We start from the raw sequence: 14,472 nt of genomic DNA, 5'->3' as shown, positions 1-14,472 counted from the left end.
ACTGGCAGGATGGTTGGAGGGAAGCCGGATACCAGGTACCAGAGCTGGATGGACACGTGGTAGCCTAAAGGTCAGAGTCTGGTTCCAGGCTTAACTAATGTGAGGTAAGTCATTTCCCTTCTCTGGCCTTCAGCTTCCACATCTTTAAAATAATGGAGCTAAACTAGACAATAAGCAGAGTGCTGCTGTAGAAAGAGCATGGGCTTTAAAATCAGCATAGTTAAACCCAGGATTAAACCTATTAGTATTAGGTTAGGCCTATTAAATGAGTTAGTACTTCTCTCTGTATTTCAGTGACCTTATACAGAAATGAAGACCACAATGGCCAGTTTGCAGGGTAAAGGTGTTATAAACTATACATGTAAAATGCCTGAAATGGGGCTACAATCCAGGAGATGCTCAATAAGGGTGGCTGTTGTTTCTCCTGAAACTGACGGTCTACGAAAAAAGAAACGAAACTGTGCCCGCCTGTTATTAACCCACTGTAAGAAATACACTGCCCTCAGGATTTCCAGACTTGCCTTTTCTAAAAGGTGTATTCTTTCGGTTAGGAGATCTTCCACCTGCTGCACCTTCTTTCGAGCATCTTCTTTTACCCGCTGGATTTCAGAGCCACCAGCTTCAGCTAAGCTCTCCACTGCTTTGCTGCAAAAAGAGGCACGGGGTAAAACATGCAAGGGTGATAGTCTGATGGTCATTTCACAGCCCCAGAGAGACAAGGAATATCTGTTAGTCATTTCTCCCACAGACCTGTGCTGAGCTTCTTTTTCTTTAGCTTAATATTTATCATTCAAAAACGCAAATAAGAAAAAAGTAAGAATCATCCATAATCTTGTCACTCAGGATAACTAAGTCAACATTTTAGCATATAGCCTTTCAGACGTTTTCTACAAAAAAGAACCATTTGGTACACATCAGTGAATTGATTTTGTTACTTAATATACCATAAACATCCTTTTGTGTCAATAAAGTCTATATCATCATTTTTAAAGGCTGTATATTAACTCAATGTATGAAATGTACTATAGTTTACTAAATCAATTCTCTATTTTTAAAACATTTAAATTGTTTCTCATTTAACACATTGTATCCGACGATACTCACAAAGTTCTGAGAACAGTGCCTGGTACAAAGTAAGTATTCAATAAATGTTGGTGAAATTGTTTACTGTAATAAGCAATGTTATGATAAAAGCATCCTTGTATGTCTACTATCCAGTGACTTCCTGAGAACAGATTTCTAGAAAGGGAATAGCTGGGTCACAGGGTAAGCCCACTGCTAAGATTCTGGATAGCTACTGCCAAATTTCCCACCAGGGGGCTTCCAACAAAGTATACTTCCACCAGTGGTGCAAGGAGGGCAGAGAGCTGGTCTGACAAACCAATGTGCAAAGGAGCAGTATGCAACGAAAATAAATCTGCGGGAGTAAGGGTCTGCATACTTCATCTTCTGCCAACTGAAGGGAAAAGCATTTTAAATGCATCAGGATCAATCTGTTCACACACTAGCTACCACTTAGGGTATGAAGAGGGGAGGTTACACAAGCAACCTGTACTCTGTGTTACTCTAACATAAAACACAGAGTAAGCACTGCTAGAGCACCATGGAATATTCTCTCCACATGACGGGCAGTGGTGGGAATGGCACGCCCAAATCAGACGCAGGACTACAACCACCGATGCCAGAAGATAAACAGTGTCGGACATGACTGTATGAGCAGTCCTCATCAGATTTCTAAAATGATTGCAGGTTTCCAGAAGGCAGAATAATAAAGGAAATGCTTCCACCTAAGGCTGGTTTCTCAGAAAAACTGCAACAGAACAAATCTATTCACCACCAGCTTCCCATGCCCTACTTTAAAGATATATAAAATTTTTCCAACTGAGAGCCATGTGATCAGATACTCACATGTACAAGCCATGTGAATTTTTTTACTGAGAACAATGGAAAGTCAAGAGGACCATACTTGTTGTCCAAGTCTCAAACATGAGTCGCCTGAAAATAAATACTAATATATTTTTTCTTTTCACCAATAAAGCTTCAGAAGGCCCCAGTGTCATATCATTTTAATGGAATTCAATGTGAACAACTGGAAAGAAAGAACATGGGCTCTGAAGCTGCACAGATCTGCTTCTAAATTTTTACTCTATTATATCCTCAGTGTGACTCTGGGTGAATTATGTAGCCTCACTAAATTACCTCTCACACCTCAGTTTCCTCATGTGAAAAATGAGATGATTACCTCTCAGAATTAATGTGCTCACATATGTAGGCCTGTTCCTCTCTGATCGGAGTGCTCTGCACGCTAGCCCTTGGCCTCTGAGGCCCACACAGTGCTGGCTCCTGCTGAGCTGCTGTGAGAGGCCTCATTCTACCCTCTGCTGGGGTCTCTGCTGGCCACAGCCAAGGTGCCCATTTCCATTTCCTGATTCATGCCATTGAATGCCATCACCCCCCACTCCTGGGGCTCATTTTTGCATCGCTGTCTTGAATTCACAGTGATTCACAATCATTTCTATCACTCCTTGAGGAGCATTATACACGGCCGAAAGAATTCTGGACGAGAAGCCCTGCCTTCCCAGGCCTTGGATACAGGGTTTCTCCAGCAATGAATTTCTGCTACCTGCTCACCAAGGTTTGAGGCCTGGGCTTTACAGAGCCTCCTCTATAAAACAGATCGCCTCTGCTACCCCTTTCCCTTACCCCCCCACCCTACCTACCAGAGTGCAAATATGCTGTCTCCCTCCTATCAGCCCAGGTCTAACCTTTGTGTTTTGCTGTCTGAATCACATACATTGTCAAGAAGCTGACTATAACTTTTAACAAGTACTATGATTACTCAGTTTGTTTGAGTTTGAGTTATACCAGTAAAATATATTCCCAATAATAAATGTTCCAACTTTTCATTTATCATCTTTGTGTTTTACAGTTTCTGTGGCAATAAAATTTATACTCAGTAGTATGGTACAATTTTCCTCTACTAATGGAATTATTATTTTTGTTTGTGTTTTAAAGCTACAGAGATAAAATTTACTCACAACAATATGACTGCTTTCGTTTTTAATGTCCCCTTATTGTAACTGATAAATATAACAGTGGAAAACCAGCCAACAAATGTTTATTTCACAGCAAGGCACAGCGCGCTCTGGAGCCAGAGCAGCCGCTACACGTTTCCCCACTCCTCGAACCTCGGTTTTCTCTCCACTCAAATGGGAATACTGGCTGCCCACATAATTGATCAAATGCAATAAAACCTGTCAAGTGCCCGACGCAGGATGTCTGAGTCTCAATAAGTGTTAGCTCCCTCCCTCAACCCTTTCTTTCCTTGCAGAATCGGGGCTAACACACAAGGTGGACAGCAAGACCTGAGGAGAGGAAAGGCTGAGAGAAACTGGTTTCATCTAGCTTTCCACCCAATACAAGAAAGTCAGATTCTATAAATGCCAGCCTCATTACCCTTTCAATCCTCCATATTTCCCCTGGATTCTTTTCATTCTAATTATGGTTCTTCAGGTAAAAGCAGAGGCTTTTCCTGTGGCAGATGTCATATCCTGTCCCCATGCCCCACCAAAAATCACAACACTGAAAAGCAGAGCCAAGGGTATTATATTAACATAGGTATTTTCCATCAGCAAGTATCCACCATAGACATACTGCTGGGTGCTAGAAAGCTAGGGTTAAAGAGAAAAGCACGACCAGGCATGGTGGCTCACGCCTGTAATCCCAGCACTTTGGAAGGCCAATGCGGGTGGATTACCTGAGGTCAGGAGTTCGAGACCAGTCTGGCTAACATGGTGAAACCCTGTCTCTACTAAAAATACAAAAATTTGCCAAGCATTGTGGCGTATGCCTGTAATCCCAGCTACTCAGGAAGCTGAGGCAGAAGAATCGCTTGAACCCGGGTTGCAGTGAGCCAAGATTGTACCACTGCACTCCAGCCTGGGCAACAGAGCAAGACTCCATCTCAAAAAAAAAAATAAGAGATAGGCACACCTAGCAGTTCCATGGTAGATACTGTCATTGAACAGATACATAGATATTGTGTATATACCAATATACAATTATCTACATACAAAAATTTAAAAAGAACATGGAACCTAGTGCTGAACTAGAAGTCAGGGACTTGAGTTCTAATAGCAGATGTGACCTTCTCGGCTGGGAGTCATGGCCCTTCCCTTTTCCTGGCCTATAGTCTCTCCTCTATGAAATGAGGGTATTCTTCCAGACTTTCCCAGCTCCCAGAACAATGATGGAATGTAAATGGAAAGTGTTTTATAAACTAACAAGTGTTATGCATAGAGTATTATCATTCTGTACCAGCGAAGTCCGTTAAGAGACGGACGCAGGCTAGAGGAAGCCATGCATGGTTCCAGATCTGAGGCTTTACAAAGGGCTGAGCAATGGAAGGCATTTGGGCTGGGAGGAGATGAGAGGGGAGGAGGTCTGCTGGAGCAGAGTTAGAGCAGCAAAAGCAAGAACATTTTAGCATCCATGAACTGTGTCTGGGATAGAGTTGGTAGACAGGAAGCTGGAGCAGTTTAAGAATGTTCACTGCGAACATTCTTAACAGAGCTCATGACCTTAACCCCAGACAGAAATCATCCATGACATCTCCCTTCCCATCCATCACCAAGGCCTGTTGATTCTGCTTCCCAAATGTCTGATTCACCCAGCTACTCTGTCACTCGCCTCTCACCTCAACCACTGGACTAGCTTCCTGACTGGTCTCCCAGCTTCCACTCGTGCTCTCTCCACAATCCACTTCCCACCCAGCATCCAGAATGACCTTTTCAAAAACAGAACTCTGATTGTGTCACTCGCTTAAAACCCACGACTGCTTTCCATGTGATTTTAGGATAAAGACCAAAATCTCTAGTGTTCTAGACTTCTCATATTCCCTCAGACCCATACATTCTCTTCTCTTTGAACAGTTTCTCTACCCATTCACCTGGTTAATTCCTACTTGTCTTTCAGATCTCATTTCAAATGCCACCTCCTCAGGGACACCTTCCCTGCTATACAGCCACATCTATATATTTACTCCCCTACCTGGCTGGGCGCAGCGGCTCACCCCTGTAATCCTCGTACTTTGAGAGGCTGAGATGGGTGGATCACGTGAGGCCAGGGGTTCAAGACCAGCCTGGCCAAGATGGTGAAACCCCACCTCTACTAAAAATACAAAAGTTAGCTGAGCATGGCGGCACATGCCTGTAATCCCAGCTACTCGGGAGGCTGAGGCAGGAGAATCGCCTGGACCCAGGAGGCGGAGGTTGCAGTGAGCTGAGATCATGCCACTGCACTCCAGCCTGGCAGAGTGAAACTCTGTCTCAAAAAAAAATAATAATATATATTTACTCCCCTACCTATAAATTCTCATAGCTCCCTTTATTTTACTTCATAGCTCTTTCCCCGACTTTTGTTTATATATTTATTACTCCAAGTATTTTATCACCATCACTCCCACTAGAATGTGAGCCTCATGCATCTGATTGCATCACCACTACATCCCCAGGAACCTAGCCCACTGCAGCACACAAGAGCCACTTAATATATATTTCTGAATAAATGAATAAAGCTAGTCAGACCACACAAGCCTGAGCCATTTGGGAAATATACACATATAAAGATGTGCACAAGCCTCCAAAATACTCAATCCCATGTTTTGCTATTGAGGAGGGTATGCAAGCCTTTGTGAGCTGAGGTTGCCATGTGTATGAGCTTAACTAAAAACTAGTCCAAGCCAAGACCTGCAGCAGGCAGGGCACTGAGTATGAGACAGACCAAATTCCATTACTGATCTTCAGGTTTGATAAAGTAGATTTGCCTCCCTGCCCAGAAAATAATGTACTTCAAAAAACAACAACAACATTAACAACAACTTGTTAATCTGGTGATATTTATTACTTCATTCACTTATTCATTCAGAAAACACCAAGTGTGCAAGTTCAGCATAACCCGGAGAAGCAGCCTACGCCTGGCATCCTGTAGTCTGCTGAAAGCCAACAGCAGGCCAGCTTCCAGCTGCTGGACCCGGTGGCGATGAAGGGAATTATACTGGCCTGGCCCAGAGCAGTGCAGCCGTGCCCTAAACCAAGAACTCCATGGTCCTGGCCTACCACACCCAGCAGGAACTCTACTGTCAGAACAAATGAAGCATTTCCACATAAGCTTCTGGCTGGGATCCTCAGTGAGGCAGCCCCGGGAAGTCTTATTCCACTGTCACAGAACAAAACTTAGCACACTTTGGTGTCGCCACCTTATCCACAACACCCTCTACCACTGTACCTTCCTGGCATGTTATTTTTCACAGGTGTGATGAACAGCTCACCAGTCTCTGATGGGCTCTTCGAGTAGAGGGGTGGAGGGCTCTCTTTTCAGATCTTTGGGCAGATGTTAGATTCGAAATACTTGTGTATTTCACAAGTTATTATGTAATAAATGTTTATGAATGAGTGAATAATCAACTGATTCACAGACTGTATTTGCTGAACTGTGCTTGTTGTTCAATATTTGAATAAATGAAAATACTAGTTTTCAAATGTTTTTTAAGGAGTAGAACCTCTTTCAAGCAAAATATTATGAGGGTCCCTAGTACATTTAACAGATCTTAAAGGAAAAAAAAGAAAAAGACAGTTACTCTGGCTGAAGCCCCATCCTCTGTCTCCCTGCCTCACCCACCAGGACCCCTTCAAATCACCCCAGGCTTTTACAACAATAAGAATGAACTACTGATATAATTAACAACACAGATCAATCTCACAAATACATTGTTGAGGAAACAAGCCAGACACAAAAGAAAACCTACTATATAATTCCTTGTATATACAGTTTAAAAACAGGCAGAACTAACAGTGGTCAGAACGGTAGTTATCTTTAGGGGAGAAAGGTGAGTTCTGAGACCACAAAGAGGGCTTTTGCGGGGGCTGGTACGTTCTCTTTCCTGATCTGGATGGTAGTTCCACGGGTGTGTTTGCTTGTGAACATTCACGCTGTACACTTAAGATCTGTTCATTTTTCTATAATCATGGTATATCTTAAAAGCTGGCTGAAAAGTAAATAATTAAGTAAAAACAAAAACCTCTTTGGAGTCCTCAGACTCCAGATGGAAATCAATTGTCTTAGAAAAGTGGATGGCTCTATTTCACTGACCAACCCAGTGTGGGCGACTTGCAGGCTTTCGACAGATGACGGTACTCACGAGGCTTTGATGAGCAGCCGCTCTCTCTCCTGGAGTTCCCGCTTCAGACTTTCTACTTCCACCTTGAGCTCAATGTTCTACAAGACAAGATTAAGAAAGAAAAGAAACAACGTAAAATACAGGACCTATGAATGTCAACAATGGGGAAACTGCTTCCAGCACAGACTGACTACAGGATGCTTGTAATAGGCAGATGTTAGATTCAAAAACCCTCATTAGCCTCAGGGCACAGAGAAAAGGGAATTATTAAACACTGGTGGTCTCAAAAGAAAGACCTGGATTTCGCGAGACTTGGAGCAATTATGTAAATGCTCCAAGCTTCTAACAGCCAGAGCATTCAAATATCAAGGCATAAATGTCATACAAGGAAGGCTGATTTAAAAATTGTATGCCCTCCGCCAAGCAAATTTACAAGCAATTCTGCGGTGTGTTTTTCCCATTCCAAAGCAATTACTGGTGGTTGTTTACAATCACACATGTGGTGGCTGTAGCAGTGGGAACGTGTTACAGCTTAAAAAAATAAAATAAAACATGTGGATGGAAAACAGGAGGACACATCATGGCGTGTGTCATTTCAATATAAGATTTCAGGGTTCTCACTTACAAAAAAAGCTACAACCACATGGGGCAAGCTATCTATAAGGAGAACCACAATGTTCTCCAACCAAATGTCTTCCTCTTAACTGAGTGGAACAAAGGGAGTCACACACAGCCTTGGGCTTACAACTCACGTGAGAATCCAAGACAGAATCCAGGGCAAATGGAATTCAATATGAGACAGTGGAACAGTGGCAGGCTTCTAAAACTTATGCACAAATGTATCCCAGACAGAATATTAGATGAACTCATGTAGTAGATGGGGGTTTGGGTGCATAGTTTGTGGAAGACTGCTGTAAATCTACAATTTCTTGGAAATCTCCCTTTGGTTTTTTGTTTATTTATTTAGAGGCAGAGTCTTGCTCTGCTGTTGCCCAGCCTGAAGTGCAGGGGTGCTATCATAGCTCACTGCAGGCCTCAAACTCCTGGCCTCGAGGGATCCTCCCACCTCAACCTCCTGAGTAGCTGGGACTATAGGCGTGCACTCCCTTGCCCATTTTTTTGTTTTGTTTTGTTTTGTTTTGTTTTTACAGATGGGGTCTTGCCACATTGCCCCGGCTGGTCTTGAACTTCTGGCTTCAAATGATACTCCTGCTTCAGCCTCCCAAAGCACTGGGTTTACAGCTCCTCTTTTATTTTAATAATCCATGCCAATTTTAGGTTGTACTCCATAATACACGTGTTTTTCATTTTTCGTTTTTTTGAGATGAAGTCTTGCTCTTGTCATCCAGGCTGGAGTGCAGTGGTGCGATCTCAGCTCACTGCAACCTCCACCTCCCAGGTTCAAGTGATCCTCCTGCCTCAGCCTCTGAGTAGCTAGGATTATAGTAGGCACCTGCCACCACACCGGCTAATTTTTTGTATTTTTAGTTGAGATGGGGTTTCACCATGTTGGCCAGGCTGGTCTTGAACTCCTGACCTCAAGTGATCTGCCCTCCTTGGCCTCTCAAAGTGCTGGGATTACAGGTGTGAGCTACCGCATCTGGCCACATGTGTATTATTTAAACAAAAATATTTCCAGGCCAGGCACAGCGGTTCGCACCTATAATCCTAGCAGTTTGGGAGGCGGGCGGATCACTGGAGGTCAGGAGTTCAAGACCAGCCTGGCCAACATAGCGAAACCGTCTCAACTAAAAATACAAAAATTAGCCAGGAGTGGTGGCGCTTGCCTGTAGTCCCAGGTATTTGGGAGGCTGAGGCAGAAGAATCGCCTGAACCTGAGAGGCAGAGGTTGCAGTGAGCCAAGATAGTACCACTGCACTCCAGCCTAGGTGACAGAGCGAGACTCTGTCTCGAAAAAAAAAAAATCATTTCCAGTAAGATTTACCATCTCACAGGATATGCCTCCCTCCTTTCTGGCAAGCAGCCCTGGAGAAACAAGTACTTCAGGTTGAGAAGTACAGCCATGACAGAAAGGTCATGGGTGTGTGACCAAAAGGACATGGGTTTAAATTCTGTCTCTACTCTCTACAAGAGGAGACCACAGAGTCAGTGGCTACTCACTTATTCATTCCTTCACTTCGCAGAAACTTACCAAGCACCTGTGAAGGACCGACCACAGAAGACATTGAAGTGAACAAGACATGCTAACGTGGAATACAAAACTAGAAGCACAATATTATAACTGTCCTTAGACACATAAGTCCACAGGGTGACAGAGCAATGCTTCTCCTTTCCAATCCCTCAAGTGTCAAAAACAAAACAAAAAAGCTCCCATGACATGAGGGCTTTAAGGATTAAATGAGCAAAGCCTTGGAGACAGGGCTTAAAATAGGTTATCTTCTTCACTGTCAAACAACAAGAACTAAAGAAGTCATCGATGAGGCAGAACTTTTTCTTGAAGAAAGTGATCTTTGCATAAAGGACCCTGGGTAACAGTGTATAATGTCTTCAACTGTAATTTTGTGAAAAATGCAGAAACATCCTTCAAACAGAGGATTCTTTTTCCAGCTCTCAGAAGGGTAGAGAGCTTCTATTTATGAAATGATATAATATACTCTAAGTGCTTCACTTTGTGATGAACCAACAGGCACTCCAATTTAATATATTTAAAAGAATTAATACTAACTTGTCCATTCGGCTATTTTTCTCAAGTCCAATATCTCAAGTTATAAACTCATATACATAATTGTAATTTCCAAACCAAAAGTCAGGGTACCTTCAAAGCATAAAATGGAATATTATGAAACTATAAAAAAAAGGCAGCTTAGTGCGGTGGCTCACACCTGTAAGTCCCAACACTTTAGGAAGCCAAGACAGGAGGACGGCTTGAAGCTAGAAGTTCAAGACCAGCCTTGGGCAACATAGCAAGACCCCATCTCTATAAAAAGCAAAAATTTTAAAATGCCAGGGGTGGTGGTGCATGCCTGTAGTCCCAACTACTAAGGAGACTGAGATGGGAGGATCCCTTGAGCCCAAGAGTTCAAGGTTGCAGTGAGCTATGATCATGCCACTACACTCCAGCCTGGTGACAGAGTGAGATACTGTCTCAAAAACAAAAAGAATAAAGAAATTCATTCTTAAACTACTCTTAAAGAAAGATATCCAAGATATCATTAAGTAAAGCGAGGTGCAGTGCCTCACGCCTATAATCCAAGCACTTTGAAAGGCCAAGGCAGGTGGATCACTTGAGGCCAGGAGTTCAAGACCAGCCTGGAGAACGTGGCGAAACCCCATCTCTACCAAAAATACAAAAATTAGCCAGGCGTGCTGGCATTCACATGCAATCCCAGCTAATCAGGAGGCCGAAGACAGGAATTACTTGAACCTGGGAGGCAGAGGTTGCAGTAAGCCAAGATTGTGCCACTGCACTCCAGCCTGGGCAACAGACGGAGACTCCATTGGAAGAAAAGAAAAGAAAACAGAAAAGAGAAAAGAAAAGGAAAGAAGGAAGGAAGGAAGAAAGGAAGGAAGGAAAGAAAGAAAGAAAAGAAAGAAAAAAGGAAGGAAGGAAAGGGAAGTGAAGAAAGAAGGGAAAGGAAGGAAAGAAAAGAAAAAAGAAAGGAAGGAAGGAAGGAAGGAAAGGAAAGAAAAAAGGAAGGAAGGAAAGGGAAGTGAAGAAAGAAAAGAAGGGAAAGGAAGGAAAGAAAAGAAAAAAGAAAGGAAGGAAGGAAGGAAGGAAGGAAAGAAATCATTAAGTGAAAAATATAAGGTGCAGAACAGAACATGCTTGCATTTATGTAAAAAGAGGGTTTATACACATACACACACACGCAAACACATGCTTGCTTGTAATATATATATATAAAATTCCTCTGCATAAGCAATCAATATTTATTAGATCTAGAGGACCAGGACACAAGGATGGAAGAGTCTTTTCAGTGTGTACCTCTTAGGCTTTTTGAATTCTAAACCATGTGCACCTATCCAAAAACTTACACTGAAGAAAGGGGTCATGAAATCATCTAGTCAGACAGCTGAAGTGGTATGGTACAATGAGGTTGGGAGACCTAGGCTCAAAATCCACCTCACATAGTAGCTATATGACATCAGGTGGGTTATTCATCTTCTATAAGTCTCAGTTTCTTCCCCTATAAGGTGAAGATAAACTCCATGGCATAGGACTGTCATGAGAATTACAATAAGATGCAAATGTACAGATGCCGAAGACAGTGCCTGACAGAGTTGGCAACTAGCACGTTTTGTATTCCTATCACCCAAGAGGTTCTGAGAGGCATGGCCACCATACTCACACATAAACTGCTTTAGGCTATTGGTTTTCCTCTAAAATTGTGATTGCATCACCACTCCCTTCCAGAAAAGGGGACATCCTCATTGTCTTTCCACCCCCAGAGTGAAGAAAAAAACTCTCATAGGGGACAAAGAAGCTTTTCAATTCTTGAAAAGGCTCAGAAGTACAGCACAATCCCTCTTCAAGACAAGTCAATTTAAGTTCATCTGCTGAAACTCAAGGAGAGTTCTTTTTCCTCCTTCAAAAGTTTCCACTGGTACAAACTTCAGAGAAAAGTCAGAATAATTCCCAGGCCAAGGGCTAATCTACTAGAAAAAGCCAAGAAACAGGCACTGAAATACTGTTTGTACTCAAGCCTTTTCAAGAAAGCCAAGTTCTTTTTTCAGTTTTCAGAACCAAGGTTTGTTTTCAGACAAAGACCTCCAGGTCAAGACTTCAAATGAGGATAGCCTTTTCTTCTGACAGTTACAGGCAAGCACACAGGAATACAGAAGAGTCCTATCACAGAAATACTGACAATCCTAACTTTGGGCTGCCAAACGAAGCCTCAAGAAGACGATAATTGTCAACTGACTGTGTGCTGGAGCTTTTCATCTGTCTTCTCATTTTAATTCACACAAATAACCCTATGACAAAGGGATTATCACTTAATTCTGGAAGCAAGCCCCAAGAGCTAAAACGACTTGCCTAAGTTACACAAGTCAGCTGGTAACAGAATTCAACTCCAAAACCATTCTACCATTCCACTGCCTGTTTCTAAAGAACACATAATTATAAAAACTTAATTGAGGTAAAAATGAGTGAATCCGAATTCTGATTTTTAAAAGAGAGTAAAAGACTTCCTTAAAATTAATCATGTACCCATTTGCTTAATATTAAAGTCACCCTGATATCTTTATGCTCCCCATAATCAATTGAGATTAAATGAAAGCATCTCGCTTCCTGCTAACTCTGAGATCAAATATTAATCAAATTTCTGCTTGAAATGACAATGAGAAAAGACACAAGGGACAGCAATGAGAAGTGGGCCACTCACAGTTTTGTAGATATGTTCGGCGGGGCCATGAAATTCCTGTTGCATTCTTTCCTCAAGGAAATAGATGCGCAGCTTTAGGTTAAAGTTTTCTTTCTTCAATTCAGTGATTTGCTGAAAAATATCACAGAAGGGTCATCAAAAGCAAACAAGAGACAGATAGTACATACATTAGTCCTTTAGATTACGAGGCTACAAAATTGATTCAAATGTTAAATACTAGAGAAAGCCTGTTTTTGCTACCATTCTACTAACACAGAAGAATTAAGCAGTTCCCACCAGCCAAAGTCAGTACAATTTGAGCATTAAAATGAATAATGACAGGAATGAATAATGAATGAAAATGAATAATGACTGAATAAAGAAAGAATTCAAAACTCCACACTGATAAGAAGAAGAAAAGGAAAAGAAGAGGAGAATCTCAAAAGAAATCCAGTTAATAAATGTAGAATACGAGGAACAGAAAATCACTATTGTACAACCTCCATAGTAATGATTGATTCAGGTAAGAATCAGCAACACTAAAAGCATTAGATGAAAGATCACTACAGAACATAATATTCAGACAGTCTCAGACTTATTACCCCACAAATGGCTTATTAATTACAAAAGGAAAAGGTACCCTTACAATTTAGAAAACTTGCGAACACCATCTTAACCAAAAAAATTCATCTCTTATCACCATTGAAGGGATAAACTAACATCATTTTCCTCCTGAAATAAATCACTGAGAGCAAACAATTCCATCTCAAGTGCTTCTGTCTATAACCTTTAACCTGTATCTAATCAAGAGGACTCTACCAGATAAATCTAAGTTGAAAACCATTCTGCAAAACAACAGAACTGAACTCTTCAAAAATCTTAATGATAATCCTAAGGCAAAAATGTTTGGTAAATTCTCCTAAATAAACGGAGATTGAAGAGGCACAACTACTAAGTACAATAAAATCTTGAATTCTTTACAAAAACAACCATATGATGATACCTGGGGAAACTTGAATAACAACTTTTTATTAGGTAATAATATTATGATTTTACAGGAAAATGTCCTAAGAAAGAGACACATGCTAATGTACTTAAGAGTGCTGTGTCATGACGTCTGCAATTAACTCAAATGAGCAGAGACAGGAAAAAAAAGATAAAGCAAATATAGAAAACATTAATGACGAATCTAGATGAATATACATGGTTGTTCACTGTGCTATTTTGCAACTTTTCATACACTTGAAATCTGTCACAATAAAAAGTTGGGGGAAAAAAGAATATAGTAAGAAAAAGCATATTTACTGAGAACCTACTATGTAAACAAGCACCTAGCCAGATAATTTACATACAATATCTCAATTCTTATAGTAACATTGCAAAAGTACTGTCTCCACTATATACATGATCAAAGATCACGCTAGTAGGGGAAGGGCTGGGATTCCTATCCTGCTGTCTGACTCCAGTAACTATGATCTGTCAATTCAACCTCACTGCCTATAGAGAAAATTCCTGACTTTTTTGGTTTGGTTCATCCAGTAAACTTTTCTGTGCAGTCTAACTTAACTTCAAGAACAGATATTAGCCTACACAGTAAAGCAATTCCTCGTATGTTTCTAGCACCATGTTTAAATAGTTAAATGTTCTCCAAAATCCTACCAACATCCCCAGGTTCTCCCTCTCTGTTTCACATATTTTTAAGTCTCTGCCTTTGTGGGGAAAAAAAGTCCTCTCTTTTCCCTGTTACAAAGAGAGGGACAGAAACACAAGCTAGGAAGGGACTTTAAATTAGTCCAGGATGATGGTTACCTTTGGGGAGGAAAAGTGCTTAGTGCGTGGAATGAGCCACAAAGCAAACTTCTGGGGCACTGATAATGTCCCATATCTTGGCTTTGGTGATGGTTATAGGTTATGCTCCTTTTTTGATAATTCATTAAACTGTTCACATACGATTTGTGGGTAGGCCTGCAT

At 41.5% G+C, this 14,472-nt stretch overlaps 1 protein-coding gene across 12 annotated transcripts in view; it reads right to left on the bottom strand.

The window, feature by feature from the left end:
- CDK5RAP2 (CDK5 regulatory subunit associated protein 2) overlaps positions 1-14,472 on the bottom strand; it is a 190,831-nt gene that overhangs the window by 148,943 nt on the left and 27,416 nt on the right. For all 12 annotated transcript variants that reach the window (XM_074016695.1, XM_005580931.3, XM_065530143.1 and 9 more), the window contains exons 4-6: positions 12,523-12,633; positions 7,199-7,275; positions 522-645 (exon numbers count right to left, since the gene is read on the bottom strand). Coding sequence is in view for 11 of the 12 variants with exons in the window: in XM_005580931.3 (XP_005580988.3) it covers positions 522-645; positions 7,199-7,275; positions 12,523-12,633 (312 nt within the window). In the remaining variant the exon portion in view is untranslated. The remainder of the gene's footprint in view (positions 1-521; positions 646-7,198; positions 7,276-12,522; positions 12,634-14,472) is intronic.

Source organism: Macaca fascicularis, chromosome 15 (assembly GCF_037993035.2).
Source record: "Macaca fascicularis isolate 582-1 chromosome 15, T2T-MFA8v1.1".
NCBI lineage: Eukaryota > Metazoa > Chordata > Mammalia > Primates > Cercopithecidae > Macaca > Macaca fascicularis.
This window is presented reverse-complemented; position numbering and strand designations above follow the sequence as displayed.